This window comes from Hyaena hyaena, unplaced genomic scaffold (genome assembly GCF_003009895.1).
Source record: "Hyaena hyaena isolate Hyena2069 unplaced genomic scaffold, ASM300989v1 scaffold_1662, whole genome shotgun sequence".
Classification (NCBI taxonomy): Eukaryota; Metazoa; Chordata; class Mammalia; order Carnivora; family Hyaenidae; genus Hyaena; species Hyaena hyaena.
Genome location: NW_024082299.1, coordinates 158,406 through 185,953, shown reverse-complemented (window position 1 = coordinate 185,953; position 27,548 = coordinate 158,406). Strand labels below are relative to the sequence as shown.

General features: G+C 45.3%; 2 protein-coding genes, 1 long non-coding RNA gene and 2 other non-coding genes across 7 annotated transcripts; 4 read left to right on the top strand and 1 right to left on the bottom strand.

Moving 5' to 3' along the window:
* Positions 1-6,265: 6,265 nt before the first annotated feature.
* Positions 6,266-22,317, bottom strand: LOC120226362. Its single transcript, XR_005527000.1, has 3 exons — positions 22,199-22,317; positions 7,874-8,078; positions 6,266-7,000 (listed from the first exon to the last, which is right to left on the bottom strand). It is a non-coding gene; the product is annotated as an uncharacterized LOC120226362 (long non-coding RNA).
* TRIM52 (tripartite motif containing 52) lies at positions 8,072-20,778 on the top strand. 3 transcript variants are annotated; one of them, XM_039224556.1, is made up of 2 exons: positions 8,072-9,184; positions 20,040-20,778. In XM_039224556.1, the coding sequence occupies exons 1-2, from the start codon at positions 8,372-8,374 to the stop codon at positions 20,079-20,081; spliced, it is 855 nt and encodes a 284-aa protein (XP_039080487.1). In that variant the 5' UTR covers positions 8,072-8,371; the 3' UTR covers positions 20,082-20,778. The 3 variants fall into 3 exon arrangements, with proteins under 3 accessions (XP_039080487.1, XP_039080488.1, XP_039080486.1); XM_039224557.1 differs by lacking the exon at positions 20,040-20,778 and adding an exon at positions 12,479-13,480; XM_039224555.1 differs by lacking the exon at positions 20,040-20,778 and adding an exon at positions 12,090-13,480.
* A 274-nt stretch (positions 22,318-22,591) lies between the features above and the next one.
* LOC120226360 (receptor of activated protein C kinase 1) lies at positions 22,592-27,099 on the top strand. The gene is made up of 8 exons (XM_039224554.1): positions 22,592-22,812; positions 23,843-24,014; positions 24,548-24,695; positions 24,943-25,038; positions 25,428-25,538; positions 25,961-26,101; positions 26,480-26,590; positions 26,989-27,099. Exons 1-8 carry the CDS (start codon positions 22,704-22,706, stop codon positions 27,052-27,054), a joined length of 954 nt encoding a protein of 317 aa, XP_039080485.1. The 5' UTR covers positions 22,592-22,703; the 3' UTR covers positions 27,055-27,099.
* On the top strand, positions 23,109-23,176 carry LOC120226368. Its single transcript, XR_005527002.1, has one exon. It is a non-coding gene; the product is annotated as a small nucleolar RNA SNORD95 (small nucleolar RNA).
* Positions 24,320-24,398, top strand: LOC120226367. Its single transcript, XR_005527001.1, has one exon. It is a non-coding gene; the product is annotated as a small nucleolar RNA SNORD96 family (small nucleolar RNA).
* Positions 27,100-27,548: the final 449 nt, after the last annotated feature.

Genomic DNA, 27,548 nt, shown 5'->3' with positions numbered 1-27,548 from the left:
ATGATCCATGCTGTGCTAATCACATTCAAAGCAGAGTTCTGAGCACTTTTACATGTACTAATCTGTGTAATCTTCATAGCATGCCTCTCCAGGACAATTAATAATCCTGTGCTACAGGTGAAGACATTGAAGCCCAAGGTCCTATGGCTGGTTCATGCCAGAGCCAGGATATTAGGTCAGGACGTCTATGGCTACAGTCTGGGCACTTCACTACTGCACTGAAAACCTCAATGACAACTGTGCCAATCTGTAAATGGGTAAATAAGTACAGGTCTGCAACCCTTTATCTGCAATCCTGAAATTCAAAACTGAAAACCAGAAGTTCCTTCCTTATTTTGGCATCAAAACCCAAAGTGAAGTGAAGTGAGGCTATTTGTAGGCCAGTGTGTCTTTTCGCAATTTTCCATAAAAATATTGATCTATTTGATTATGGGGTATCTCCCCAACCTCTGGAGATTTGATGTAATATTCAGGATCTACACTTTGTCATTTTCTTTTTTTAAAAAAAATATTTATTCATTTTTGAGAGACAGAGCATGAGTGGGGGAGGGCCAGAGAGAGAGAGAGAGACACAGAATCAGCACAGAGCCCGACGCGGGGCTCGAACCTACAAACCGTGAGATCATGACCTGGGCTGAAGTCAGATGCTTAACTGACTGAGCCACCTAGGTGCCTCTACACTTTGTCATTTTCTAAAGCCCAAGAATTTTAAATTCTTAAATACATCTGGTCTAAGGGGTTTCAGGTAAGGGTTTGTGGACCTGTATTAATAAGGTTTTGTGGTAATAGATATTTTATTTTTACACTTGTCTGCTTGTACAGTGAAAATGTTGGGGCACAAGGTGGATCTGGCCCACACCAATGGAAGGCACAAGCACCTGGCTGACCTTTGAAGATGTGCCTAGGATTTCCTGAGCAAAGGTCAAAACTTCATCCCTGACGAGGATGAGGGCCCAGTGTATTTGTGGAGAAGTAGATGGGAGGAGGCTCTCATCAGTCAGTCTCACTTTGAATTGGTATATCTGTGTCACATTTCTGTCCCCCTATCCCAAAGACTTCAGGATCCTTCATCCACAGCTGACCTTACCCACCCCATCCTCCAGCATTGGTCCCACCTGGGAAAGCATAGGCCTTAGACCAGCAGCTTGTGTGGCTCCTTTGATGCAGGGGGTTTGTAAACCCCCATCTCAGGGAGACGTAGACAAGGTACTTATCCCACTGACACTGGTTTCTATAAGCCTGAGCCCTGGACAGAATGGGCTAGAATTTCCTGTTCAGTTCTGCACATCTCTATGTGTTAGAACTCTGAGCACCTCTGGGGCTGCAGGATTGTAGGACCATCTTTCTGATGAGGAGAGAGGCCATGGGCTGATATAGTTTCAGAACGGTGCCTACAGGCTAGCAACAGAGCCCCATCCACCTGCCACCCAAAAGATAGGGTCACTTCACTCATCAGAGTGGCCTCATTGGCTACTTGGTTTAGAAATTGCCTGAGGGCTTGGGCTATGCTGTCTGTATCTGCCCTAGCTATCCATTCCTTTTTTTTTACCTCACTTCCTTTTCCTCAACCTCCACCTACCTGATCTTCCCGGTAGCAGGGGACCTGATATCTGCAGGGAAACCTAGGGCTCTGGGGATAGGGCTTGGTAGACAAAAGAGTCTCCAAGAGAGGGGTGGCCACTACATTGTCCCCTGGCCTGGGGGGCTATTCTCCCCTTTCCTGAGTCCTACTAACCCAGCAACTTCTAGTTCACACCCCTGAAAGAATCTTGTTTTCCTGTTGCCAAGGGCACCATCATCCTGACCTTAAGGAAGTATCTGCTCTATAACTGGGTTATGGGATCTTTGCAACTGCACATCCCTTTAGCTTTATTTTGTTTCAATCATATTTCCCTTACAGACTAGTTCAGCGTTTTGCCCATGGAGCCATAAAATATATTTTAGACCTAAAGGGATCCCATATAGCACCTCTACAAGCCCCTGATAATTTGACACACTCTCCCCCCACAACCCCCACCATCATGCTGCCTCCCACTGCCTCTCATGTTAGAGTCCTTCCTGTCCAGGATATAGCTCTCTCCAGTGCACATCTCTCTTTCTCTTCCTCCCACACCCCAGGCACATATTGGTTTAAGTCTGGTACACCTGCAAAAACTGAGGCAAAGGAACATGATCCAACCAGCACCTCACAGCCAGGTAGGAGGTGGATCTGGGAGTCCTGAGTTTAATTCCATAGAGGGATGAACAGGCCCAGAAAGTAGGGTGGTCTCTCTTAATCAGGCCTTGCTCCTTCTTCCAATTTTTTTCTCTGCTTAGCAATGGCTGGTCAGTGATCTCAACCCAAGACGGGGCTCTGGACCCAGCTGGACCAGCCCAGATGTCTGCCTGCCTCCCTGGTTCTTTCCTCAACTACTCCTGCCAGGAGAGAAACTCATGAGAGAAACAGAAGGCAAACACAGAGGGAGTTCATCTGAGCCCTAAGTGTTCCCCTGGGTGGCCCCTGATCACTACCACAGTCTTAGGCATAGACAGAGCCAGGAGGGCAAGTGAGAAGGGCTCTGAGCACCCTTGGAAGCAGTAAAGGGGCCTCCAAATCTGGCAAGGACAGGGAGACAGCTTTGCAAAAATTCGCAGACCCACAGGAAAAGCAACCTTCTCACCCAGCAGGGCATTACTTCCACTAGCTCTCTTGAGAACTGCTTCTCTCTCTCAGCCCAGACTGGCCTGGCCTTGGGTCAGAACCATGGGGTCTCCATCCACAGGCCATCCCCTCACTCACAGAGGCCAAGACACCTTCCCTGTGGAAGGAATGCTATGTCAGATTTTTAATCCTCAGGCTCTCCACTGACACAAATCTTACCTGCTAACCCTCTGGAGTCTGGTCCCAAACCACGACTATTTCCAGGCCACCATATTAGGGCAGAATTCAGCATGGCCTCACTGGAATTGTGCTTTGTGATGATGCATCAAAGGAATGCATTGATTAATAAATAATAAATTGTGGGTATTGAACAAATAATATTAGATTCTATGCCCACCAAATACAAGGCTTCCTAACAAGACATCCACTGCAGCCTCAATCCTGCAAATAACTGCACTGTTCCAATCCTAGAATGCCACATCTGCCCTCCCCACAGCCTCCAGGAACTCTCTGAGACTTGTGCTCAAGCCATGCTCCCAGAAGCCCTCCTAGTTATCCCTGCTCTGGGGTCCAACAACGCCCCCAGCGTATGTCTCTCGGGTATGTCCAGGCAGTCAGGGCCTGGCCAGCAACAAAGGCCAGCAGGAAGGCCCAGCCCTGTGCTAGTCATTTTTTTTTCCCTCTAACTTCCTGAAGAAGCTCACAGACCAATGTAAACAGAAGAGGATTGAAGGCATAGTCTGTTTCATTTGTGTCTTTTTAGCCTAGCCCCCATACTGCCACGTAACTGAATAGTAAGTTCCAGAATGGGATCACACAGCTTCACCTCAAGGCAAACATCTGGGGATAAGGGAGTCAGCCTGCCAGCACCCTATACCAAAGGGTTGACCCTCAGTCAGGTTTCTCCAGGCCTGTTTCCTGGCCACATTCACAGAGCCACATGCTAGAGCAAGTCCAAATAGGGAGAAACCCAGAGAGCCAAAGCATTGCAGTGGAAATGGAGGAGAAGCTGGGCCTGAGTTAAGGAGGAGGAAGGCTGTGCCAAAATCCACTTTCTGCTAATACAGAGTACTAAGCTCAGAAGGCAAAATCTGTCCTTGCAACCACCTGCGAAGAAACAGCCAGTGGGAGGGAGCTGGGGAGCATCTGAGAAGGTTGGGAGCAGGGAGAATATTTCAGGCTCTAAGTTAGGCCTGACCATGAATCAGATGGGGATTGGGGGTTTGGGAGGGTGGATACTTACCCACAAACGCTTCCTGCTCTTCTCCACCTGGGCACCAGAGGAAAAGACACAGGGGAACTATCCTGGATCACTTGTCCTCCATCCATCACTGTCCCCATCAGGAAAATGGGTACCTGATGCTCATCATCTTCAACTTTAAAGACTAGATGGGCAGGAGGTGGTGAGGTGAAGAGAATGCCCTTTGAAAGAAATGAGTTGAGGGACAGGCTGAGCTTGAGGTATCCCCTAAAATTCCTGATGATGAGAACATGCTGCTCCTGAGATCCCTAAGTTTGTGTGCTGCCTGAGGATTGGTACCTCATGCTAGCTGACCTAATCTGTTCTGGGGAGGTGCCAGCAAGAAGAGGCCTGGGGTAGCACTCCAGAGGCCTAGTTACAGCCTCTCACTCAGCCTCAGTGTCCCACTCTGGTCCAGCCCACCCCACCCCAGTGAAATGACCAAAGTGCAGGGGGCTCTTAATTCCAAGGTTTAAATAATAACGGTTAAGTAAGATGTACTCAAAACAAAACCTATGTATCGCTCTGACCCAGTAATTCCACTCTTAAATCTTAGGTCCAGAAGAAGAAAATACATACATATGTTCACTAAATGACAGATTCAAGTGTTCAAAGCACTATTCATAACATCCCCAGACTGGAAACAAACCAAATGCTCCTCAACAGAAAAACATGTAAACAAATTTGCTCTACTTACACAATGCAATATTTATACCAAATTGGAACAAAGAATCTATTACTACATACAATGACATGGATGAATCTCCTGAATTTAAGTAAAGTGAAAGAAGCCAAGCATAAAAGCACACACTGTATGTTCCTTTTCAGTGAAGTTCACAAAAAGACAAAACTAATCCATGGCTACAGAAGTCAGGATAGTGCTTGCCTGCTTTGGGGAATGAGTGAAAGTGGACATGGGATTTCTGGGGATGCCCATCTTTTGTTCTCGATGTATGACTCTGAGGTTTTTTTTGAGCTATAAACTTATGATTTGTGCATTTCTGTATGGATGTTACTTTTCAAGTGGAGGGGAGTGAAAGAACTACCAGTATTTCTGGAGTCTGTAACAGTGAAACCACCCACAAACTCACAACCAGACTCAAGGCAGACTTACTAGTCGCACTCACCCTGTCCAGCCAAGATCTCTGGAATCTGACTCAGGTATGGAGTGGTAGGAAAAGAGCCTGGCTCTTGAACTCAGAGGGGAGAAACAAGCCAGAATCACATCAAAGGCATTCTGGAGGTCGTCTATCCCATGCCTCCTAGCCCAGGTGTCAGCAAACATTTTCTGCAAAGTATCAGAGAGTAAATACTTTGGAATTTTCTGGCCAAATATAGTCTCCATTCACGTATTCATCTTTATTTTTTTTAATCCTTTAAAATTTAAAAACCATTTTTGAGGTGCCCTAGGTGACTCAGTCAGTTGAGCCCGATTCTTGATTTTGGCTCAGGTCATGATCTCATGGTTTGTGGAACTGAGCCCCGCTTCGGGCTCTGTGCGGACAGTGTGGAGCCTGCGTGGGATTTTCTCTCTTTCCCTCTCTCTCTGCGGTGCCCCTCACAAATCATGCATGCATGCTTGCACTCTTTCTCTCAAAATAAGTAAGCTTAAAAAATGAAATAAAATTTAGAAACCATTCTTCTTGGGGCTTACAAAAAGAAACTGAGGGCCAGATTTGTCTACCCCTGTGCACCAAACCAATGCTAGACTGCCTCTCTAGTACCTCTGACAAATGATCCCCAGTGTCTGTGTGACAAGGGCTTGCCTTGTCACCATGAACTGGAATTTAATTATTTGCAGTTGAACTCTTGTGCGGGCTTCTCCAACCTAAAAATGCTGGTGGGAGGGGCGCCTGGCTGGATGGGTCCAAAGAGCATGCAACTCTCTGAGCAACCCCCTCTTCCTTTGTTCTGCTCCCCAGCTGGTTCCCCTATCATTACATGTGTAGGTTAGAACCTGAATTCAGAGAGTGGTATTTCAGCCCTGAAACACAGTTTCAGTCCTTCTTGCTCAGATTTGCCTTCATGGCTCCTTGGCTGGGTCATGACCTCTAGGAATGCTCCCAGATTGTATACTGGGAATTTACTTGTTAGCTTCCTAACAAATAAACACTACCAAAGATGTCCCACTGTAGGCAGGTCAGGCCTGGGTTCAACTCCCTCCCTCTCCAAACATAATGCTCTCCAAACCACTAAATGGCAGGCAGTGGGCTACTTTTCACCATAGCGTCCCAATGTCCTTACCCTATGCAAAGAGGAGGACTTTCTTCTATGGCTCCTCTACTATAGGAAAGGCATATAATGGTAGGTGTTGGGGACACAAAGATAGGCCCAGTAGACACTGTTCCAATTACTTTACAGATGTCAATTATTCCAACTTCACAGTAACTCTAATACGTGCATCTTTATTTTGCAGATGGGGATATGGCAGCACAGTTGTTAAGAAACTAGTCCAAGGTCACACACAGAATTAAGTGGCAGAGTTGGGGTGCTAACATAGCCTGGGGCCAGCCTCAGGGAAGAGTCTCCTTCAGGAGATTATGCCTGGGCAGAGACCTGAAGGATAATTAGGGAGTTATATCTGGGTGAAGCAGTGAAACAAAAAAGCCTTCCATGTGGAAGAACATGCCCAAAGACATAGAGGCAACAGCCTGGCATGAGTGTGTCAGAGTCCCATTTCAGGTGGATGGCTCTGGTGGCTGCAGAATGGACTGAAATGAGGACAAATGACCCTTTAGGAAACATTGTGTCCAGTTGGAAGCTGATAGGGTCAGATCAAAGATGAAAGGAAGAGATAGAGAAAGTGGCCTAGATTTGAAGAGATAAAAATCAGCAGGTCTTGATGGTTTCAATTTGTTGGGTTTGTTATTTATTCAGCAGATATGCAAGAAGTACTTGCTGTATGTTCAGCACTATGATCGAGGAGCTGCATGTACATTATTAACAGCACATTTACCATTCTTGCTCTGTAGAGTTTACATTTCAAGTTCAGGCCCAGAGACGGAGAGCAGGAGTTCTAGGGTGCCTTGAAGATTCCGTTAGGACAGGTAGTGTTCCTCAAACCAGTGACCAATTCGTGAGGGGTGCAATCATACCCGTGGATCTTGAACAGCATTTTACTGAAGCAAAATAGAATAGAACATATCAGGGTGTCTTGACTGCCATAAGAACAATTTTCAGAAATTTTATTTGTTACATATGTGCAAGTCTGTATTGGATTAACATGTGCAATGCACTCCTTAGTAAGGGTCAAGTAAAGAAAGAAAAACAAACCTTGCAAAAACCTTGGGATAAGGATAACAACACGCCTATAACTCTGAACACCTTTAAGGGACTGATCATGCCTTATATGTTCCTATAATAAAGTGGATGGATAAATGGATGGGTTATGCATGTATGTGATGGATGAATTAAAGTGAATGGGCAGGTGGATGGATGGTTGTATTCGTGCACGCAAGCAGGCATGGATAAGTGAGTGGATGGTGAATGGAAGCATTACCGATGAAGGCAAAAAGATCTATAGAATAAGTCAGCATAAGGCATGCTGAGTCTGACGTATCTGAAAGGTCGCAGGACAGTGGAGATGGACATAGAAGTAAAAGTAACGGGATACATGAGGCTAGGAAGCCGAGGCTCTGCAGGTAGTTAGAAAGGGGTTAAATGGTTTGAGGAGAAAAGTTGGAGGTATGAGTCCCACGCAAAACCGTTTGATCTCACAGCCACTCCACACCACCGCGCGCACCACCCCACTGCTTTCCTGCAGGCCACGCCCCCGAGCGTGGCCTCCATAGAGACGGAGTTCTCACTACCACAAAGGTTTCTGGCTAGAAGGGCCGGAAGTGCACGAGAGCGCGAGCTTGGCCACCGCACTTTTTGGGTCCGTTTCCGGGGAACTGGCCCTGCTGAGGGACCGCCGCATACTCTGTGTCTGGCTGGTGTGGAGCGGCGTAATGGCTTAAATTGATTCTCTTTCCACCTCTGCCCATTCTCACCAGTCTTTCCTATCAGCGCCGGCTGGATGGCTGTCACGGCTCCCAGCTGTCTCGTCCCCTGGGACATCATAGACAATGTGGTCCTCCGTTGGCTCAGTCTACCCTTTCCGAGCGTGGGTTAGAGCGCCTACGTCATTTTCTATCGCCTCCGGCTGGGGGTGGGGAGTGCCAGCACCGGAGGAGGACACCTCTGGGTCGGGCAAACCTGGAGGAAGGCAAGAAACGTGTTGGGACCTGAATTTGCAAGCTGAGCCTTGAAAGTAAGTGGAAGCTGTAGCCTGGTTCCGCCCCCGCTCCCCTTAGAGAGCGGCTGATTCCAGACAGCCTTGAGCTGGGAAGAGCCTGGGGGAGAGGCGTAAGGCTCCTTTGCCGGCTAGAGGAGGAAGAGCAGCAAGAACAGCCTTGGGTCACAAGCGTAGCTTGGAGGCAGGGCTGCAGGCTCGTCCCCGCTACGTAGCTCCGGAGTAGACGCATCCACAACCCCAGGCTGCGCATTAAATGGCTGGCTATGCTACTACTCCTAACCCTATGCAGACCCTTCCGGAGGAAGCAGTGTGTGCCATTTGCCTGGATTACTTCAAGGATCCCGTTTCTATAGGCTGTGGGCACAACTTCTGCCGAGGGTGTGTGACCCAACTATGGGGCAAGGAAGATGAGGAAGACAGGGGCGAGGAAGATGATGGATGGGAGGAAGACGAGGATGACGATGCGGAGGGGGCCGTCGATGGATGGGACAACTCTATTCGAGAGGTTTTGTACCAGGGCAGTGCTGACGAGGTGTTTCAGGACCAAGATGATGAACTCTGGATTGGTGATGGTGGCATCGGGAATTGGGACATGGACTATGTGTGGGACCAGGAGGAAGAAAAGGAGGAAGATCAGGACTATTACCTGGGAGGCTTGAGACATGACCTGAGAATTGACGTCTACCCACAGGAGGAGATACTGGAAGAATACGATGAGGACGACGAAGAGCTGTATCCTGATACCCGCTTGCCTGCTCCTCCTCCTCCCCCTCCACCGGGCCCTTCACGTCAGTTCATCTGCCCCCAGTGCCGAAAGAGCTTTTCGCGTCGCAGCTTTCGTCCCAACTTGCAGCTAGCCAACAAGGTTCAGATAATTCGCCAGGTGAGCCCCACTCCTTATCGCGGAAGCCGGGGGAATGATCAGGGCATCTGCTCCAAACATCAGGAAGCCCTGAAACTCTTCTGTGAAGTGGATGAAGAGGCCATCTGTGTGGTGTGCCGAGAATCCAGGAGCCACAAACAGCACAGCGTGGTGCCAGTGGAGGAGGTGGTGCAAGAGTATAAGGTGAGAGGCACAAGGGGGGAAAGAGGGTGGGGGGGTTGAGGAGAGTGGAAAGAAAAACAAAGGGAGCTGGGAGGCGGATACTTGCTAGTTGAATCTTTTTTTTTTTTTTTTTTTTTGTGAGAGATAAGGGCACAGTAGTGGAGAGAGATGGGCATATGTGGATAAGAGACACACTGGCTGAGGCTGATTGGCTTCTCCAAAGTAATCTGAGCAAAGGCACCAAAGCTGACTACTCTTGTTATTCCATTTCAATCTGAGCATGGATGACATATCCCTAGTACCAAATTCTGTCTTTTGAGTCCTGAGACTGTACCTTACCAAGACTCCAGGACCCTTAACCACATAGGAATGGAAAGCAATTAAGTACTTGTACATAATAGACATTTGAGACCTTGGAGTACAACCAGGTCAAAAGAGATGACTGGGGGAAAACATACACAAAAGAAGTGACTGGTTTTGGTAGGCTGAAAATAAGTGCAATTGGCCACACCCCCTTCCTAAAGTAGGAGGGTGCTTCAGTAGGGACTATCTATTTTCCCTGTACAGAGAGGCAGAGGACATAAACATCTTCTTGATGGATCAGAATAAGCCTTCTGTCTTGATAACTCTCCTTTCCTGGTATTTTATCATAGTGAAAGGAGTGATGGATTTAGGATGAGATGACCTGGCTCTGCCACTTACTGTCTAACCTTGGACAGGTCTTCACCTCTTACCTTTACTTTTCCCCTAGGCTTGTTAAAATTAAGAGACCATGTATATGAAAGGTTTTTATAAACCATAAAACACTAAACAAATGTTTGCTTTTTTATTTGATCTTCCTGTTTGTCTTTGCTTTGGGTTGATTTAGTTAATACATTGCTCTCCTGACTTGAGTAGTAGAGAGCTGTCTCAGTGACCGCTTAAATAATGTCTTCCTTATCAAAAGCCTAGGTGAATGTGACTTCTCCCAGTACTCAAGGAAGGAGAGATGTCTCAGGCCCAAAAAGTCTTATCCTGGATATTCATTAGCAGCTGCTCAAATTTCAGTGTGCTTTACAGTTTATAAAATCTATTTCCTCACGTTCTCCTACAGCAGTGGTTTTCCAATTGTGGATTTTGACCAATAAAGTAAGTGTGTCATGCCTAGCATTATTTTAATTAAATGAAAATATCAGATTCATGGAACATAGTAAGGTAAACACTGTCTTATGAAAGTTTTAAATTTTATGTACACCTATGTATACTTGGTCTCACAGTAAAATGTATTGCTTACTCTGGGTTGCAGTCAAAACACAAACATTGTCCTAAAGTGTCATATATTAGCTATTATCATCACCCTTCAATTTAGTTACTGGTAAGTGCACAGTAAGACCCTACAGTCTTAACTCCAAATCCCTGCTAATGTCATCATACGAACCTGACTTTAGGGACAACCCTAGCATCACGCTTTCCCCTAGGGTAATAAAGTTTGCCTCCAGAAGAAACTACATCTTATACTTCTGGTTTTTAGTACACTGAAGCTGAATAAAGAAGGTAACTTTTCATCCCTCTGTTAGAATTTTCTGTAAGGATTTTGAAACCAAAATTTCTTACTGAAAGCCAATTAGGAAAAAAAGAGATGGTTTTTCAACTGGGGAAGCCAGAGAACACTCACTTGAAACTTGGAAATTATTTACAAAGCATGCCAGTGGGGCACCTGGGTGGCTCAGTCAGTAAAGCGTCTGACTTTGGCTCAGGTCATGATCTCATGGTTCGTGGGTTCAAGTCCCGCGTTGGGCTGTGCTGAAAGCTACCTCAGAGCCTGGAGCCTGTTTCAGATTCTGTTTCCGTCTCTCTCTGACCCTTCCTTGCTCACGCTCTCTCTCTCTCAGAAATAAATAAAACATTAAGAAAAATTTTTTAAGTATATTGTATAAAGCATACCAGTAAATATAAACAGCAAAACCAAGTTAAACAAATTGGGGAAAATTCCTTTCAAAATATAGAATATTTAAAAGAAAAGAAAACTTTATTTTCAAATATATACCAGAATTTAGGTAGACGGTATTGCCAAACATAGGAATTACACTGAAGAGGTTAAAACTTTTATTGTATGTATATATAAACTTTTAGTAATTGGGGATGTAGTTTTGTTACTGCCTTTCATTGGTCAACATATACCAGTAGCATAGTTTAGAATTTTACTGAATGAGACTTACATAATAGGTAACATTATAAGAAACTATTTTTGTATAATGGTTTATTTTATATTGTGCATTATCCATCACACAGTTCTGGTTACAGTGAATTTTTGTCAGCTACCACTTGAACACATTTTTTAAATCTACTTTGGTGATAATCAGGCTGTTTAGTTTTAGGGACTGACTAGGGAGTTGTTACTCATAGAATCAAGGGAATATGTCAGTGATTTTCAGGAATAGGAGAAAAAGGCATTCTCTCTCTCCCTTCACAAATTACATTAGCATTGCACATATGGGGAGTGTTATAGTTTATAAAAGAACTCCTTGGCTGCTAAGAATACAAAGATAGAACAAGAAACATTCAGAGTAAGGCCTGTAATTAATGAGGTATATACACAGGTTGGGTAGCCACAGATGTTCATTGTGGGTACGATGCTAAATATTTATACTGCTATTTTTATTGCATATCCAAGACAAGTTATATTGTTTCGAGGTCAATGTACTTTTAAAGTTTAATTGTGTATAAAAAGAGCCTTTTTAGCTCTGAAAAGCTTACTTATTTACATCTTCCATTTTGTCCATCCCATGAGTTAGAGTTCATCTTGACTCTTCAAGCTAGAATCAGAGGATTATGAAAGTAAAAGCATTTAGACTGACCAAGGACACCATTAAATGGTGTCAGGTTTTAGACGGTGGAAGGGTGTATAAAAAGGAAATAAACAAAGATTTCACTTGTTGGGGTTCAGGCACAACTGGATGCCTGTATTGCCCTGCTACCCAGCTGCCACCAATAAAATCATTCATCGTTCTGCAAGAGAGACCAGATGCTTCCATCATCAATACTCCTTTTTCTGTTTTTTCCTTTGAGGTAGCTAAAGATGGCAGCCAAAATTTTTTTTGAGGCTTTTATCAAGTATATATTCACATTATGATGCAGAAGATAGGGTCATCTTCTTCAGTTGAGTTACCAGTTACCTGAAAATGTTGGGCAGTGACACCATGCCAAACACTGTTAAATTTATGCCATTAAAAACAGTGGAGTATTCTGCAAAGCACAATTCTCTGAAGCTTTAAGATTGGACAACAATCTTCAAAAGCTATGAAAGCACAATAAATAGCCCTTTTAATTGCAAAGGAGAAAAAAATGGAGAAACTTGTGAAGCCTTGCATTCCAAGTGCTGCCACAACTTTGAGAGGAAATTGAGGAATTCCAGACTTTCGTCATCTACTTCTACAGTCTTAACTCGGAAATGATGACTGAACATATCAAACTTCAGGTTTTAAAAACTTTAGCTCATCCTTCTTTGCTGTTGAGATGAATCTACTGATAAAAATGTGTGCTTTGCTTATGTTTAAAATAAAGCTTTAAAAAGTGTGGGTGTGGTGGTTTCATAAACATAATACTTGACCACTAAAGACAAGTATTTTTGAAACTGTATCAAATGAACTGAGTTGGAGGAAAATTATAAGAGTATACACTGGTGGTGCTACAGTAACGGAATGTTCTAAATCTGGGTTTTTGGCAAGAACTAAAGAAAACTGTGTTTAAGATGTATTGTAGCAATCCCCACCAAGCATCCACTTCCATCGACTGGCCCATAATCTACTGGAAATCTTCACCTTGCTGTCACCATAACCCTTGTGGAAAACAGTAGATTTGATCCCAGTTTGCCTTGATTTTTGAAGATCTATTCAGAATGCCACTGAGAGTGTTTTCTGTTACATACTCCAGTTCCTTAGTTGTTAAACAATTGTATTCAGCTGAATTTATGAACAGCACTGATTTTGAAACACCAATGACAAAATAACCCTCTGATTTTGGAACACCATCTAAAGAGAATCTGTACTTTAAATTTTCAAGAGTTAAAACTTTTGACAGAATGTATTGGATTGAAGCTTAAAATACATTGACCCTGAAATGTCAAAAGGCAAACACCAACATCACTGCTTATTATGAAATACTTTAAGCAAAACTTGCCAAAAATCCAGCTACACATAGCAAACTCATGCTAACAATTTCGAATATGCTTGGCCAATCTTTCAAGGACTAGATTTCTGAATGTTATTTCAAGACAAAAATATGAAACATCTGGAACTATTTTGGGTGATTGTTATTGGCCTTGTTCTTAACAACCTCTATTAGTTGTTTTTTTTTTTTTTTTTTTAAATATTTTTTATTTATTTCTAGGAGAGAGAGAGAGACAGCGTGAGCAGGGGAGGGTCAGAGAGAGAGGGAGTCACAGACTGAAACAGGCTCCAGGCTCTGAGCTGGCAGTCAGCACAGAGCCCGACGCGGGGCTCGAACCCACGAACCGCGAGATCATGACCTAAGCGAAAGTCGGACGCTTAACCGACTAAGCCACCCAGGCGCCCCACAACCTCTATTAGTTTTATAAAGAGTGTTTTCAACTGATGTTTAGTCCTCACTGGAAGAGCTTCAAGAGGAGTATGTGGAACTTAAAGTCTGATTGTTTTGACTAGAAACTTCCAGATAAGCACTCTAGAAAAATTGGGATATAAAATGTCTAAAAATATGTGAAGACTTTATTCCATTTGTTATTCCATTTTCTCTTTACATCTTAGAAGCTTTTTTTGAGGGGAGTATATCTAGCTGTGGGGAGAAAATAGTCCAAGAGTATTGTTAAAGCAGTTTGTGTTTTGTTACATCTTCTACACCACCCAAGAAAGATAAGGCTTAACAGTGACATAGTTATCACCTTATCTGAATAAATTTTTGCCTTCCAAAATTACCATTGCTTTGATTTTTAGTCATACTTAAATGTGAAATTTAATAACTTAAATAACTTAAATAACACTGGAGGGAAATTTTGAGATTTTTAAGTATATGAAAAGTAGAGCTATGGTTCCACAAACATTGAGAAAAAACTGGTATATCCCTATTCACTAGATAGTCATTTGTTTATTGAATGTTTTCCCTACCAGGTTCAGCTATTGACTGCTGTATCACAAGTCAGACTGTTTAAACTTGGTCCTCGCTACTCCTGTGGTTGTACCTGGGACCTCATCTTTAAACAGACTTGCTACACATCTGAAATCCTCACCCTCAATTGCACTATGACCTTAGCTCTTTGCCTTCTAGTGCAGTTAAATACACTCAAGTTATACCTGCTCTTCAGTTTTGTGGAAGCCACAGTTTACTGACATCTAAATTTTTTCCTTCCTAATTTAATATACTTGCTGACCCTGGACCTTATGAGTAGTCTTGGCATGAAGAACTGATCCACGCTGTAGTCTAGGCCAGTGTTTCTTAACCTCGGCACTATTGACATTTTGAGTAAGATAATTCTTTGCAGGGTGGGGCTGTCCTGTGCATTATAGGATGCCTAGAAGCATCCCTGGACTCTACCCACCAGATGAAAGTAGCACCCCTCCACCAGCTGTGGCAACCACAAATGTCTCCCAACATTTCCAAATGTCTTATGGAGAGGGTTGACGGGAGCAAAATCATCCGTGGTTAAGAATCATTGGTCTAGTGGGGCGCCTGGGTGGCTTAGTCGGTTGGGCGTCCAACTTTCGCTTAGGTCATGATCTCGCAGCTCGTGGGTTCGAGCCCCGCGTTGGGCTCTATGCTGACTGCCAGCACAGAGCCTGAAGCCTGTTTCAGAGTCTGTGTCTCCCTCTCTCTCTGACCCTCCCCTGCTCACGGTGTCTCTCTCTCTCTCATAGAAATAAATAAAAATATTAAAAAAAAAAAAAGAATCATTGGTCTAAATTCAGGGATAGTGTTCTAATCCACAGATGTGCCATTACCAGCTCCTGATCCCCCTGAAAGTTAATCCCAGAACACTAAGTTATTACAAATATTTATTGACTGATAAAAGAGGATTACAAAAGTGAACACATTAGCCTGTTATACCAGGTCTAAAAAGACTTTCCAACAATGTAAGTATTCTAAAGCTATGCTGTTTGATATAGTAGCTACATATGACTTGAGCTCTTGAAATGTGTCTAGTGCAAGTCAGGAACTGAATTTTTAATTGTATTCAATTTTAAATAATTTAAATAGCCATACATGGCTTACGGCTATCAAATCTTATTGAATTGTACAATTGTACACCTTTTTGTTGTACAACTAAATTTTTTTGTATGGTTCCATAGAAAGGAGGCAGGTTGAATTCTGGTCCTTTCTAGGACTCAGGAATAGAGGCAAGTCCAAAGGGAAGATGAAAAAGAAATGAGACAACTTTCTTTTCCCCATCAGGAGAGGCAAGCTCAAAGGCGCTATTTTTAGGCACAGAAGAAATATATAAAAGAAGACTTTCTTAGGGGTGCTTGGGTGGCTCAGTCAGTTAAGCTTCCGATTCAGCTCAGGTCATGATCTTGCAGCTCATGAGTTCGAGCCCCACATCAGGCTCTGTGCTCATAGCTCAGAGCCTGGAGCCTGCTTCAGATTCTGTGTCTACCTTTCTGCCCCTCCCCTGCTCACACTCTGTCTCTCTCTCAAAAATAAATAACATTAAAAGAAACAAATACCTTCTTACATTTTTTTAAAAATCTGACTAAGACAGCCTTGAACAGTTCCACTTGTGATTCATGTGAATCACACGTGGGAAATGTGATAAGGGAGAACTCTAGTGGGAAGGCAGCTGAAAAAGAAACTATTACCTTCTTCCCAAAAAGAGCCAGAGCTGGGGCCTCAAAATAGGGGTGGGGGGGGGGAAGAAGTATAAATAAGGTTTTATTTGCTGCCTGACTTATGGAAAATGGGATATGGAGCAAAACCTAGCATTAAAGTAGGTAAGTGGTTTCTTCCCTTTTTCCTCTCGTACCTAAATCCTGGCAGAGAGTGGTAAGGAATCCATGAAGTCCCAGAAGGGAAAGCAGTTTGTGCTGGCAGTGCTAAATAAAAAAAAAGGGGGGATGTGAGAGGTTTTAGGAATAACAGGGCCAAAAAGGAGGAGAACTAAAAGTGATGACAAATTTAACTTTTAATTATACAGTCTTTGCCCACAAAGCAGAGTCCTCAGAGGTACAGTATGAGAGGACCCTGGGCATAGGGAAACAGCTCATCTTACAACGTGAGAAGTGTAGGAGATGTGACAGGGGACCAGCAAAGAAATGGCCTCTTAAGTTACTGTTCTTCTCCCCATATCTATCCCTTCCAAAGAAGGAGGAAAATGGATACCTCAGGGATTTGCACTAGAAACAGCCTTAAAGAATATATAGGCTTATTCTTCCATAGCTACTGAAGATCATGCTTAGGCCTTCCTAGTCTTTTACCTAATCCTAAAGAACTCAGATGCAGAGTTGGTCAGAGAGTTCTCATTGACAATTCCACCTGGTACTAAACAGGGCCCCACAAAGATGAAGGACCCAGGTCACCTGGAAGAAGATCCCTAGGGATCCTGCCCCCTTTTTGTCTGCCATTTCCTAATCAGATAGAATCCTCTCTCTCCCCTCTCCAGCAAAGGATGGAATTTTTCAGCAAGCTCCAGCTAGTTAACCAAGTGTGAGCAGAAAGGACTGTTTCCTCTTCAGCCCTCTTACCATATGGTAAGCTAGCTAGTCTCAAGGTTCCATTTTGACATACTCTCCTGACCCTAGTTCATATGAAATTCTTTTCCAGGAAAAGCTGATAAAAGGCAACTTGATCACCTTTAATTTCTCCCTACCACCTAATGCTGTTTTAAATCCTTTAACAAGCCAGAGGCTTGACTTCACCTTTAATGTCTTATAATTTTACCTGGACTATAGTCACCTGCTTGGACCACACCCACTTCCAGAGCCTCTCACTGCACATCTGCTGAAGCACCTAGGGCCTGGGGAACCCCACAGCATACCTCCCAGGGAAAGCCCAACAGTATGCCTTAGCAGCTTTCACGATGAGACCTCAGATTTCTGCCTAAGATGGGCAACGAATATTTTCAAGAGACATAAGGAAATTATATGTGACTTCTTCTAAGATCTGTTGCTGGCTTTGACTTAATAACATATCCCCACCTTTCAACAAGAAAAATGGAATAGAACCTACAATAGGAACAGAACTTCCATGTTTCCTTCCAATCTTTTTGAGCTTAATTTTTTAGGCCTCAATCATGAATTAGTTTCTATAATCAGAGCCCAGTTCTAGATACTGGAGTGAAGAAGGTAGGGAGGAGAGAGACAGATTAGAGGAGATGTTGAATCCCTCATCATAAGGCCATTACTCAGCCATTACTCAGGACTCTCATGACTGTCCTACAGACTCTATTGTCCAACTTCTGAACTCTTACAGTCTTCCTTCAACCTTCAACTTACCCTCCACTCTGAGAACAAACACTTTACAACAAAATCAAGTCTAGGCAGGAAAGGGATGAGATAATCCTAAAGAGGAAAGTCCTAGGCTTCAGGACAAATTCAGATTCCTTAGTAGTCAACTCCTTCCTGATAGGGACTCCCTGGCCACCTTGGGTTTCACGCTCTCCTACCTTCCCATTTGAAACCATCCCTCCAAAAATTCTGCATGCAATTACTCTAACATCTTCTCCCCATGGTGATCCCTCTGCCTGGAACACCCTTTAACTACTTGCCCTTAACTACTCAGCCTGTGAGATTGGTTACCAAGATTGGAATCTTCTTCAACCAAACCCTCTACCAGCAAATGCAGCATATGAGCCCAAACAGACCAGTCCCTGACCTCAGGGCACTGAGAAAAGCCCTAAGAGATTCAAATAAGGGCAAACTGAGCTAACGGCTATGAAGGCCCAGCACACCATCACTATGAGGGCATGAATCAAGAAGCCTAACCTAGACTTGAAGGTCACAGAGGGTTTCTCTGAGGTGGCAACCTGAATTGAGACCTGAAGGAAGCTTAGATTAAGAAAAGTGGGGGTGAGGAGTTGGCTAAGCATCAGACTTTGGCTCAATCTCGTGGTTGGGGAGTTCATGCCCTGTGTCAGGCTCTGTGCTGACAGCTTGGAGCCTGGAGCCTGCTTCTGATTCTGTCTCCCTCTCCCTTTGCCCCTCCCCTGCTCACTCGCGCTTTCTCTCTCTCTCTCTCTCTCTCTCTCTCTCTCTCTCTCTCTCTCTCTCACACACACACACACACTCACTCTCAAAAATGAATAAACATTTAAAAAGAAAAGTGGAGGTGGAATATGGTGGGCGTTTCAGGCAGAACAAGGTATGTTCTCTGTGGGAAAGAACTGAAAGTTGAAAGGAGCAGGGGAGAGCCAATGTACTCACAAAAAGGAGTATAGGCCAGAGCCAACCACATTGAAACTGCCAAGGAACAGTCGAATGAAGGGAAGTCACCTGCTTTAGTTGACAGTGGGCCCTCTGGTCTTGGCCACATCCTTTTCTCTCAGCCCCTCACCTATCCTATCACCCACAATAGTCATCACCAACACATTCAAAGGAAGACCTATCTCACCTCCTGAATGCTGGCAGGATGGAATAGAGGTCTCTGTTCCTAGAGGAGAGGTCATGGCCCTCTAGCAGGGAAACCAGAGGGGCTTCTCCCAGCTGGGTGGGTCTTGGGAATTCCCAGCAGAAAAGACAGACTTCCTTAGAAGAGCATCTCCAATTTCTCCCTTGGGATGCTTACCTTGTGTGGGAATGGAGGTGGTGCCAGTGGAGATGAAGGAGAGGAGGGGCAGCCCAGGGGCTGGGACTAGAAGTGGGTAAGGAACCCTCCAGGAGGGACAGCCTGAGGAGCAGAAAGAAGGCTCTGCAGAGAGACTTTCCCAAAGGCCAGTTGGGGCTCTCCAGCAGGCTTCTACCTCCTAGAGGCCAGATAAAAGACTTGGAATGAAAAGGCCCAGGGGTACGGCCCAGGACCGCCTGCACAGGAAATAGACCTGTTAAAGGAAGGGAAGCGCACACATCCTGTAGCCAAGGGGAATCATCCCACTGGAAGGGGCAGGGCTTCAGGCAGGAGGAGTCCAGGTGGGCCCATATGCCTAGCAGGGAATTGTGGAGACCTAGAGGGAAGCAGGTGCATATGTGGCTCAACTCCAGCTGGAACTGAGAAGGAAAGGCTGCCACTGCACCCTGACCCTCAGTACACCCAGAGTCCAGGCCATGCCTCCCTTGGTTCAGGAATGCTCTTCAATGGCTTTGTGGCTTGCCCACAGGCCAGGCAGTGATTGGAGGAAAACTCTGAGGTGGAAAGCCCAAAAGGTTTAATCTGTTGTCTGGGGAAGTCCACTACATTCCTTTTCTCCCTCTCCTCCCCTGGCATTGCCAGACCGGTACTGATAGGCTCCAGGAGAAAACCTGAATTCCTCCCCTTAGCTCCAGAAGAGGGGGCACTGGCACAATCCTCTTACAGAGTAAGGGGCTGGTGTAGGGAGAGGCCCTTGGAATAAGGGGAGGCCAAGGGCACTTCCAGAAATTTCGGGCGTGGGAGCCTGCAGGGTGGGGGAAGGGGCCAGGCACAAGTAGGACTGGGGTAGGGCAGGGCTAGCCTGGGAACTGCCCTCTTCTGGAAAGGAACTGAGAGACACCTAAAAGCATCTCCTTGAGCATGTGTGAGAGACCTGGGAAGCTTGTTTTAAACCTGCACCCTTGGCCCTACCTCAGGGATACTGATTCCACAGCTGCTCCCTGGCAAAATTCAAGAAAACAGCCAGCCAAATGATATTTCTCCAGGCGGGTAAATATAATGTGACTGAGTGATGATCTCTTTAGGTAGTGGAGGTAGGAGATGAAGAACTTATGTTCTTGAACTGAGACTAAATCCTCTACCTATATAGGTCAAGCATCAGGAGAGTCCTTGCGCTGAGCATCTCCACTAGACAATGCATGGAATCTCTCACCTCTTTATTTGTGCCAAGTGCCAGGGCACTTGGCATGACCCAAATTATCAACAGCAAGCTGGATATTGGTGTGGGTGAAGGTAAGAGTCTCCCACGACCACAGGAGAAACCAAATGTGTGGGTCGAGGTCAAGTTGGACTGTAGTGTTGGAAAAGCAAAAAGACAGCTAACTGAGAGTGCTATGGAGTCAGGTGACATACATGACTGGGACCCTTGAAGCACAGTCAGGGCAGCACCCTGAGGACCCATGGTCCTTCCCCAAGCCTGCTGACCCTCTTGTCAACTGCCCCTTACCTCCATCTCACTGGTTTTCAGCACCTGCAACAATCGAGTTCAAGATTTTTGCACTGACTCTCTCTCCAGCTACATCTCCTCCCACATACGTTCCCTTATTGGAACTTTAACCTTCCATATAGCCACAGGTCTATATCCTACTTGTCCTTCCTCTCTTTGCTCCAATCTCCCTCTCAATCTCCGTTCCACTCACCCCATCAACTGTAAACCCCAAAATCCAAAATCCAGGTCCCCATTGTCTTGGCTCCCAAGTGAATTTCCCAAAACATAAAACAGAAACTGGTACCAAAGAAATGCTAAGTTTGCCTGCATTTACTCTGCCAGGCATCATTCTAGGTAGCTTTACCCTTTTTTTTTTTTTTTTTTGAGTTTACTTTTTGATAGAGAGGGATAGAGAGCAAGCAGGGGAGGGGCAGAGAGAGAGAAGAGAGAGTATTCCCAAGCTGGCTCCATGATCTCTGCAAAGCTGGACATGAGGCTCGAACTCATTAACCGTTAGATCATGACCTGAGCCAAAATCCAGAGTTGGGCGCTTAACTAATTGAGCCGCCAAGGCGCCCCTGGGTGCTTTATTTAACTCATTTAATCTCAACACCATTTTAGGTTGATACTATTATTTCCAACCTCATTTTACAGATGTGAAACTAAAATTAATACACATTACAAATAAAATACTTATGTATAATCCACCCTTGTTTTGCATAGATGATAGCCACTGCTATCATCCTGGTCTGTGTGCTCCCCCCCACCCCTTTTAAAAAATATACACCTAGGTGGATCAGTCAGTTAAGCATCTGAGTCTGGATTTTGACTCAGGTCATGATCTCAGTGTTAGTGAGTTCGAGCTTTGTGACCAGCGTTCTGCCAAGAGCATGGAGCCTGCCTGGGTTTTCTCTCCCTGCCCTCACCCCCAATCATGTGCACGCTCTCTCTCTCTTCTTAAAACAAATAAACATTTTAAAAATAGCAAAATTAGGGGCGCCTGGGTGGCTTAGTCAGTTAAGCGTCCGACTTTCGCTTAGGTCATGATCTCGCGGTGTGGGTTCGAGCCCGGCGTCGGGCTCTGTGCTGACTGCCAGCTCAGAGCCTGGAGCCTGTTTCAGAGTTTGTGACTCCCCCTCCCTCTCTGACCCTCCCCTGCTCATGCTGTCTCTCTCTCTCTCCTAGAAATAAACAAAGCATTAAAAAAAAATTAAAAAAATAAAAATATTAAAATTAAAAATACTTGAGAGAGGCGCTCCCAGCCAGCATCATATATTAATGTCAAGGATGTGCCATAGTGGGAGGCACTAAATACTCTTATACCATGCGGTTAAATAGGAGAGCATGGTATAAATAGGTTAAATAGGTAGCATGTTCCACTGCTTCAGTCTGAGAGCACCTCCTTGGGGGCACGGCTGGAACCCGAGACTGGCCGGCCTTTCTGTGAGGTGGTTAGACCCAGTGGCGGCTTTGGTCCGGAGTCCCCAGAATTCAGAACCCGGAGGCCGTTCCTCTCGCGGCCTATCAGTTTCTGCGACCGCTCTCCGCACTCCTGCCTAGGCGAGAACTCGGTGGCCGATAAGCAGCCCACAGACCGATTTTTCGTTCCTCCCAGGTTTTCCGCTCCGTAATCCATTTTCGTCCTACTCTTGCCTGCACTAAGTGCTTCCGGACAGGGAGTGCCTCAGCCAATTCCCTCAGAGCAAAAACCTCTTGAGGGAAGAGCTGCTCTCTGAGATAGCAATCTGTTAGGATTTAATAATTCGCCTGAGCACAGTGTATTTTAAAAAATTTAATGCCATATTTTTCATATCGCTTACCGTTACTCGCAGTTCTCACCCAGATATTACACTCTCTCAGTGTTGCCCTCGGAGCCACCCCGCGGAAAAGGAGGGGCGCGGGCTGTGCCACGTGGAAACACCGAAGGTGCTATGCGATCCTGACGGGAATATGCCGTGCCCTTCCCTTCTTCCGCTTTTTAGACATCACGCCCCAGTGAACGTTTGATGGGTCTTTTAAAACACTTGACCGAGTTGGTTTCAGAATTTTTTGTATGGCACTGCCAAACTATATTGCGCAGCGGTAGGGGACTGTGAAGTTCTGTCATTTCTCTTGGCCGTATGCCTTACCTGGCGCCGCCATTTTAAGCAGAAATGAATTATGGGGGCCGTCATTTTGCTCGAGCGGGCGGGTATTTCCGGTTCCGGTGGGGGCCTTCTCTCTCTTTTCCTCCGCAGGGCCGCGGCGGGAGCGGCTGTGGTGCTAGTGTCTGAGCTATCCAACTTCATCCTTGTCGCCGCGGCGACACCCGCACTCGCTGTCAGCATGACTGAGCAGATGACACTTCGTGGCACCCTCAAGGGCCACAACGGCTGGGTGACTCAGATCGCCACTACTCCCCAGTTCCCGGACATGATACTGTCCGCCTCGCGAGGTACGGGCTGAGGGTTAGGGCAAGGGATTGACGGATAAATGGGTTGCGCGTGTCGCCTGTCCTTGCCAGTGGCGCGCGAGTTGGCGGCTCGGAAAACTCCGTCCGCATGTGAGTTGGGGCTTGCGGATCCGGGCCTAAACCTCGGCCCGGATTAGCCCGTGAGGTTTTTTGCAGCTTGCAGAGGCCCCGAGACGTAGGTCAGCTCGTGGCTGCCAAGATTTCAGGATTGGGGGTTTATTTCTCGCCCACCTCCTTGCAGGTGTGGCTGAGTGTGCGCAGGAGCCTACGGGTCGGGCGGGGCGGTGATGACCCCAACATGCCATCTGAGTGCACATGCTGAGACCCAGAGGCTGTTTCTGAGCTTACGCCCGGCCCTGTGCGTGGTTTTTGTGGATAGACTCCCAAGGGGACGTCGTAACTCCAGTCTCCTTTCAGGCCCGTTTCTTTAACGTCCTCATTTTTTTCTTGTCATTTATTTCCTTGTTTCAATGAACACGCTATTGTTTGCTCCCCCTTCTATTAAAAATAGTCTCAGGTTAGGATCATGTATGACACTTCATCGGAAAGCGTGTGTAGTCCAACACGTTTCAGTGAAAGCTTCCAGCCCTGTAGGGTGTAAAGCAACTAAATCCAGCACTTCTGACACCCCTCAGTGGTAATTGTAGGAAGCCCACATTCAGTCTTCGGACACCCAAGCAGTAGTGTTTATAATGCATTACACCTCAGATAAGACTCAGACATTGAATTGATCTGAATGTCAGAAAAGGGCATCCATAATCTGCTATAAAGTTCTGCACACCTGAGTTTAATTCTAGTGGTGTTGCTTAGTTCTACTTGACTTTTTTTGGAGTAGTGAATCAACTTGGCTTTGACTAATAACAGCTCTCTTGGCCTACAATTCCCCTCCCTCCTTGAGTGTCCTTAATTTCTTGTAAATCCACCCATGACCTTGAGGGATCCTGGATTATCCAGTAGGTCAGTTAGTAGGCTGCGGGATTCTCACTGGGTTTTCTGTGTTACCTCCCCTTAGATAAGACCATCATCATGTGGAAGCTGACCAGGGATGAGACCAACTATGGAATCCCACAGCGTGCTCTTCGGGGTCATTCCCACTTTGTTAGTGATGTGGTCATCTCCTCAGATGGCCAGTTTGCCCTCTCAGGTTCCTGGGATGGAACCCTTCGTCTTTGGGATCTCACAACGCAAGTAGTTGCTCATTTAACTCTGGGGCACTGGGAAAAAACTGGGCAGAAATGAGGTAGATGCTCTTGGGAGGTAGTTTCTAAGGGACAGTGAAGTTCGTTGTGGGAACTGTAAGGCAGGGAGTTCTTAGGGAAGATAGTTGGGTTGTTTGGCTTCCATCCTTGCTCCTTTTAATTAGTTTCACAGAATTGCTTCAGAGTGGGCTGGTTGAGCAGTTTTGCCACATACTGTGGTTGAGAGTAGGCAAGGATTTGAACAGTTTTATCTTGGGAGCTCAGTCTTTGGATGGTCAGGCACAATGGAGGATCCTAGTGATGACAGAAGACATTGTCAGCCAATTCCCACGTGGGAGTGAGGACATGTCCTGCAATTCTGAAGGGATTCTCTGACACATGCTCAACTACAGGCCTGTTGTGATCAGACCCATATCCACGGTCATGTGAGTAATGGCAGCTCCAGTAAGACCAGGGAAACAGTCTGATGTGGAAGAATGTTTGCAGAGTCTAGAGACTGACCAAGTCCTCCTCTTCAGGGGTACCACCACACGCAGATTTGTAGGACATACCAAGGATGTGCTGAGCGTGGCTTTCTCGTCTGACAACCGCCAGATTGTCTCTGGCTCCCGAGATAAAACCATCAAGCTGTGGAATACTCTGGGTGTATGCAAATATACTGTCCAGGTAACCGTGAAGGCACATGCAGAAAGTACATGAAGATTCTCTCCTACTCTTCTTAACTTTGGCATTATGTAGTGATTTCAAGCCTGGCTTGGGCTCTAAAGGGGTTCTGTTAATATTAAAGATTTGGGTTCTGGAGATGGTAGTGCAAAGCCATCAGTATACCTGCTATGTAACTGAGGGGAGGGGGGAGGGGTCTAGTTTCATGGGACAGGATAGTTTCTCCTTATTTCTTTTGTGTCCTCTGTAGGATGAGAGCCATTCGGAGTGGGTGTCTTGTGTCCGCTTTTCGCCCAATAGCAGCAATCCCATCATTGTTTCCTGTGGCTGGGACAAGCTAGTCAAGGTGAGCTTGGAGTCAGGGTGTAGGGCCTTTACCAGCCAGAATGTGTTCCCATTGCCTCCTAGGTGGTCATAGGCTCTAACTTTGAAAGTTTTGTCCTTCAGTTGACGTTTCCTATTGCTATTTTCTGAGTGTTAGTTTTGATACTTGGTGTGAAGTAGCTAATTGAACCAATATCCCTTGGAAAGCAAGGCATTTGTTACCTTTTTTATTTAATCTTGATTGTCCTTAGGTGACCAAGACAAATTCTTTAACATTTCTTGTTACTGCTAGAATGAAAAATGGCCACCATATCCAAAAATGCGTTTAAAGAAGGTGCCATGCCTTTGTTCTGAGCCCTCCTGACCGGAGCCAGGTTTTTCACCTATTACCCCCCACCCTCCCAAATCTAGGTATGGAACCTGGCAAACTGTAAGCTGAAGACCAATCACATCGGCCACACGGGCTACCTGAATACTGTGACAGTGTCTCCAGATGGATCCCTCTGTGCTTCTGGAGGGAAGGTATTAAGGAGCTGAGAGTATTTTACTCAATGGGGGTAGTGTTTTAGAAAGAATACTTAAGATAATGAGGTAGCAATCCACGAGTAAATTTGTGAAGATTGTTTTCTAAAATAACACAGATAAAGCATACCGTTTAAAAGGTTTTCAGTAAAGCTGGTTTCTTAAAGGTTTTTGGTATTATTTGGGTTCTGTTTTCATAACTTATTGTAGCGATTTTAGAAGTTGTCAGGGCCTTGGTAGGGTTGATGAGGTGTCACGCATTAAAGTAATGGCATACAGAGATCAATAACTGGTATTTGAATCATTAGCTTTTGGGAAACTGTGAGAGGGAGGTAAGAATTAAGACCGAATCTTGAGACAGTTGAGATTAACTCCTGGAATAGGTTTCATATTGTCCTGACTCCCCTTCCCTATCTTCTCAGGATGGCCAGGCCATGCTGTGGGACCTCAACGAAGGCAAACACCTTTATACTCTAGATGGTGGGGACATCATCAATGCCCTGTGCTTCAGTCCTAACCGATACTGGCTCTGTGCCGCCACAGGCCCCAGCATCAAGATCTGGGTGAGTGTGGGCTACAGTTGAGGCCAAGTGCCTGGCTGTACTCTGTGAGCCATGGCAATGTTGTGATTTCCTGATACGTTACTGCTGGGATTTGAGCTTCTAACAGCTGCTGTCATCAGGCTAACAGTGGATATCAAGAGCAAGTTACAACTTCCCAGGATTGGGATTTGCAGTGGTGCCAGATGCTTGCCTACTAAGGGGCATCGCAAATTACAGCAGTTTACTCAATCTCAGCATAGCTGACCTGTTTGTTGGTTCTGATGGGGGTCAGGGGAGGCAGTCCTATGCATTTTAGGCTATTTAGCAACATCCTTGGCCTCTATTTTCTAGATGCCTCTAGCAGAATCCCTCCTAACCTTGATTTTGCCCCTTTCCTAGGACTTGGAAGGCAAAATCATTGTAGATGAATTGAAGCAGGAAGTTATCAGTACCAGCAGCAAGGCAGAGCCACCCCAGTGTACTTCTCTGGCCTGGTCTGCTGATGGCCAGGTAAGTGGGTCTCTGGTTAAGTTACTCAGCTTCTACCTTCTCTCCCCCTTTATGCCCTTGGAGTGTCTTTGACATAAAATGAAATGACAAAATTAGCCAGGTTTGAGAGGACCAAATTACCTCTGCCAGTGAACAGAGTAATGTTCCTGCATTGGAAGAAAACTTGATCTAATAGGCAGTAATTACCTACCTTCAGTTAACACTTTGAATAACTTAATCATATTGTAAGAGTGTAAGTGCTTGCTTACTACCAGCTGTTGTTTTGCCTAAGAATACATAGAGCCTACAACCTGGTGGTTAGAAGATTGGGGGTCTTAAAAGAAGGGCCATCTTTATAACTAGGAATTCAGAGTTCCGTGGCTCTGACATGACGTATCACTGTCATTTCCCCCTTGCAGACTCTGTTTGCTGGCTACACGGACAACCTGGTGCGAGTGTGGCAGGTGACCATCGGCACCCGCTAGAAATACATGGCAGAGCTTTGGAAATAAAACATTGATTTGCTTTTAGTGTCTTTCTCTGATAACCAAAAAACTACTTTCTAATGCTATGTTGCATCACAATGTCCTGTGCCTAAGGTGTAGGTCCTTTGGGTCTCCCTTAAGCCTGGAGAAAATGTTCCTTGGGAATAGTAAAATCTCAGTTCCAACTTATAACATAAGAAATAACTGAATAGACATTTTGCTATTCCTGAAGGTAATATAAAATATTCTGAAACTTAGTATAGTCTGTCAAGTTGTGTTTGTTAAAATGGAGATTTATGGAGATTTTTTGAACCCTTCATCTATGGTAAGGAAACTCTTCCCAAAAGTTGCTGCTTAAGATTTACTCCCTCCATTGTTGGAGATTAAAAATTATATAGTCTGAAGGTATTCATGAGTACAATCATGGCTGGCTTTTTCTCAGGTAGTGGCTAAGTAACAAAAATAAGTAGCATGTTGAAGTAGCTGTACAGAAT

What these genes read in the sequence shown, in the direction of transcription:
- TRIM52 (XM_039224557.1), top strand. Translation starts at nt 8,372, where the DNA reads ATGGCTGGCTATGCTACTACTCCTAACCCTATGCAGACCCTTCCGGAG. An exon ending in AGGTGGTGCAAGAGTATAAG is followed by an intron (nt 9,185 to 12,478) that starts GTGAGAGGCACA and finishes TTAATTGCAAAG; the next exon opens with GAGAAAAAAATGGAGAAACT.
- LOC120226360 (XM_039224554.1), top strand. Translation starts at nt 22,704, where the DNA reads ATGACTGAGCAGATGACACTTCGTGGCACCCTCAAGGGCCACAACGGC. An exon ending in CGTCTTTGGGATCTCACAAC is followed by an intron (nt 24,015 to 24,547) that starts GCAAGTAGTTGC and finishes CCTCCTCTTCAG; the next exon opens with GGGTACCACCACACGCAGAT. An exon ending in GCCCCAGCATCAAGATCTGG is followed by an intron (nt 26,102 to 26,479) that starts GTGAGTGTGGGC and finishes CCCCTTTCCTAG; the next exon opens with GACTTGGAAGGCAAAATCAT.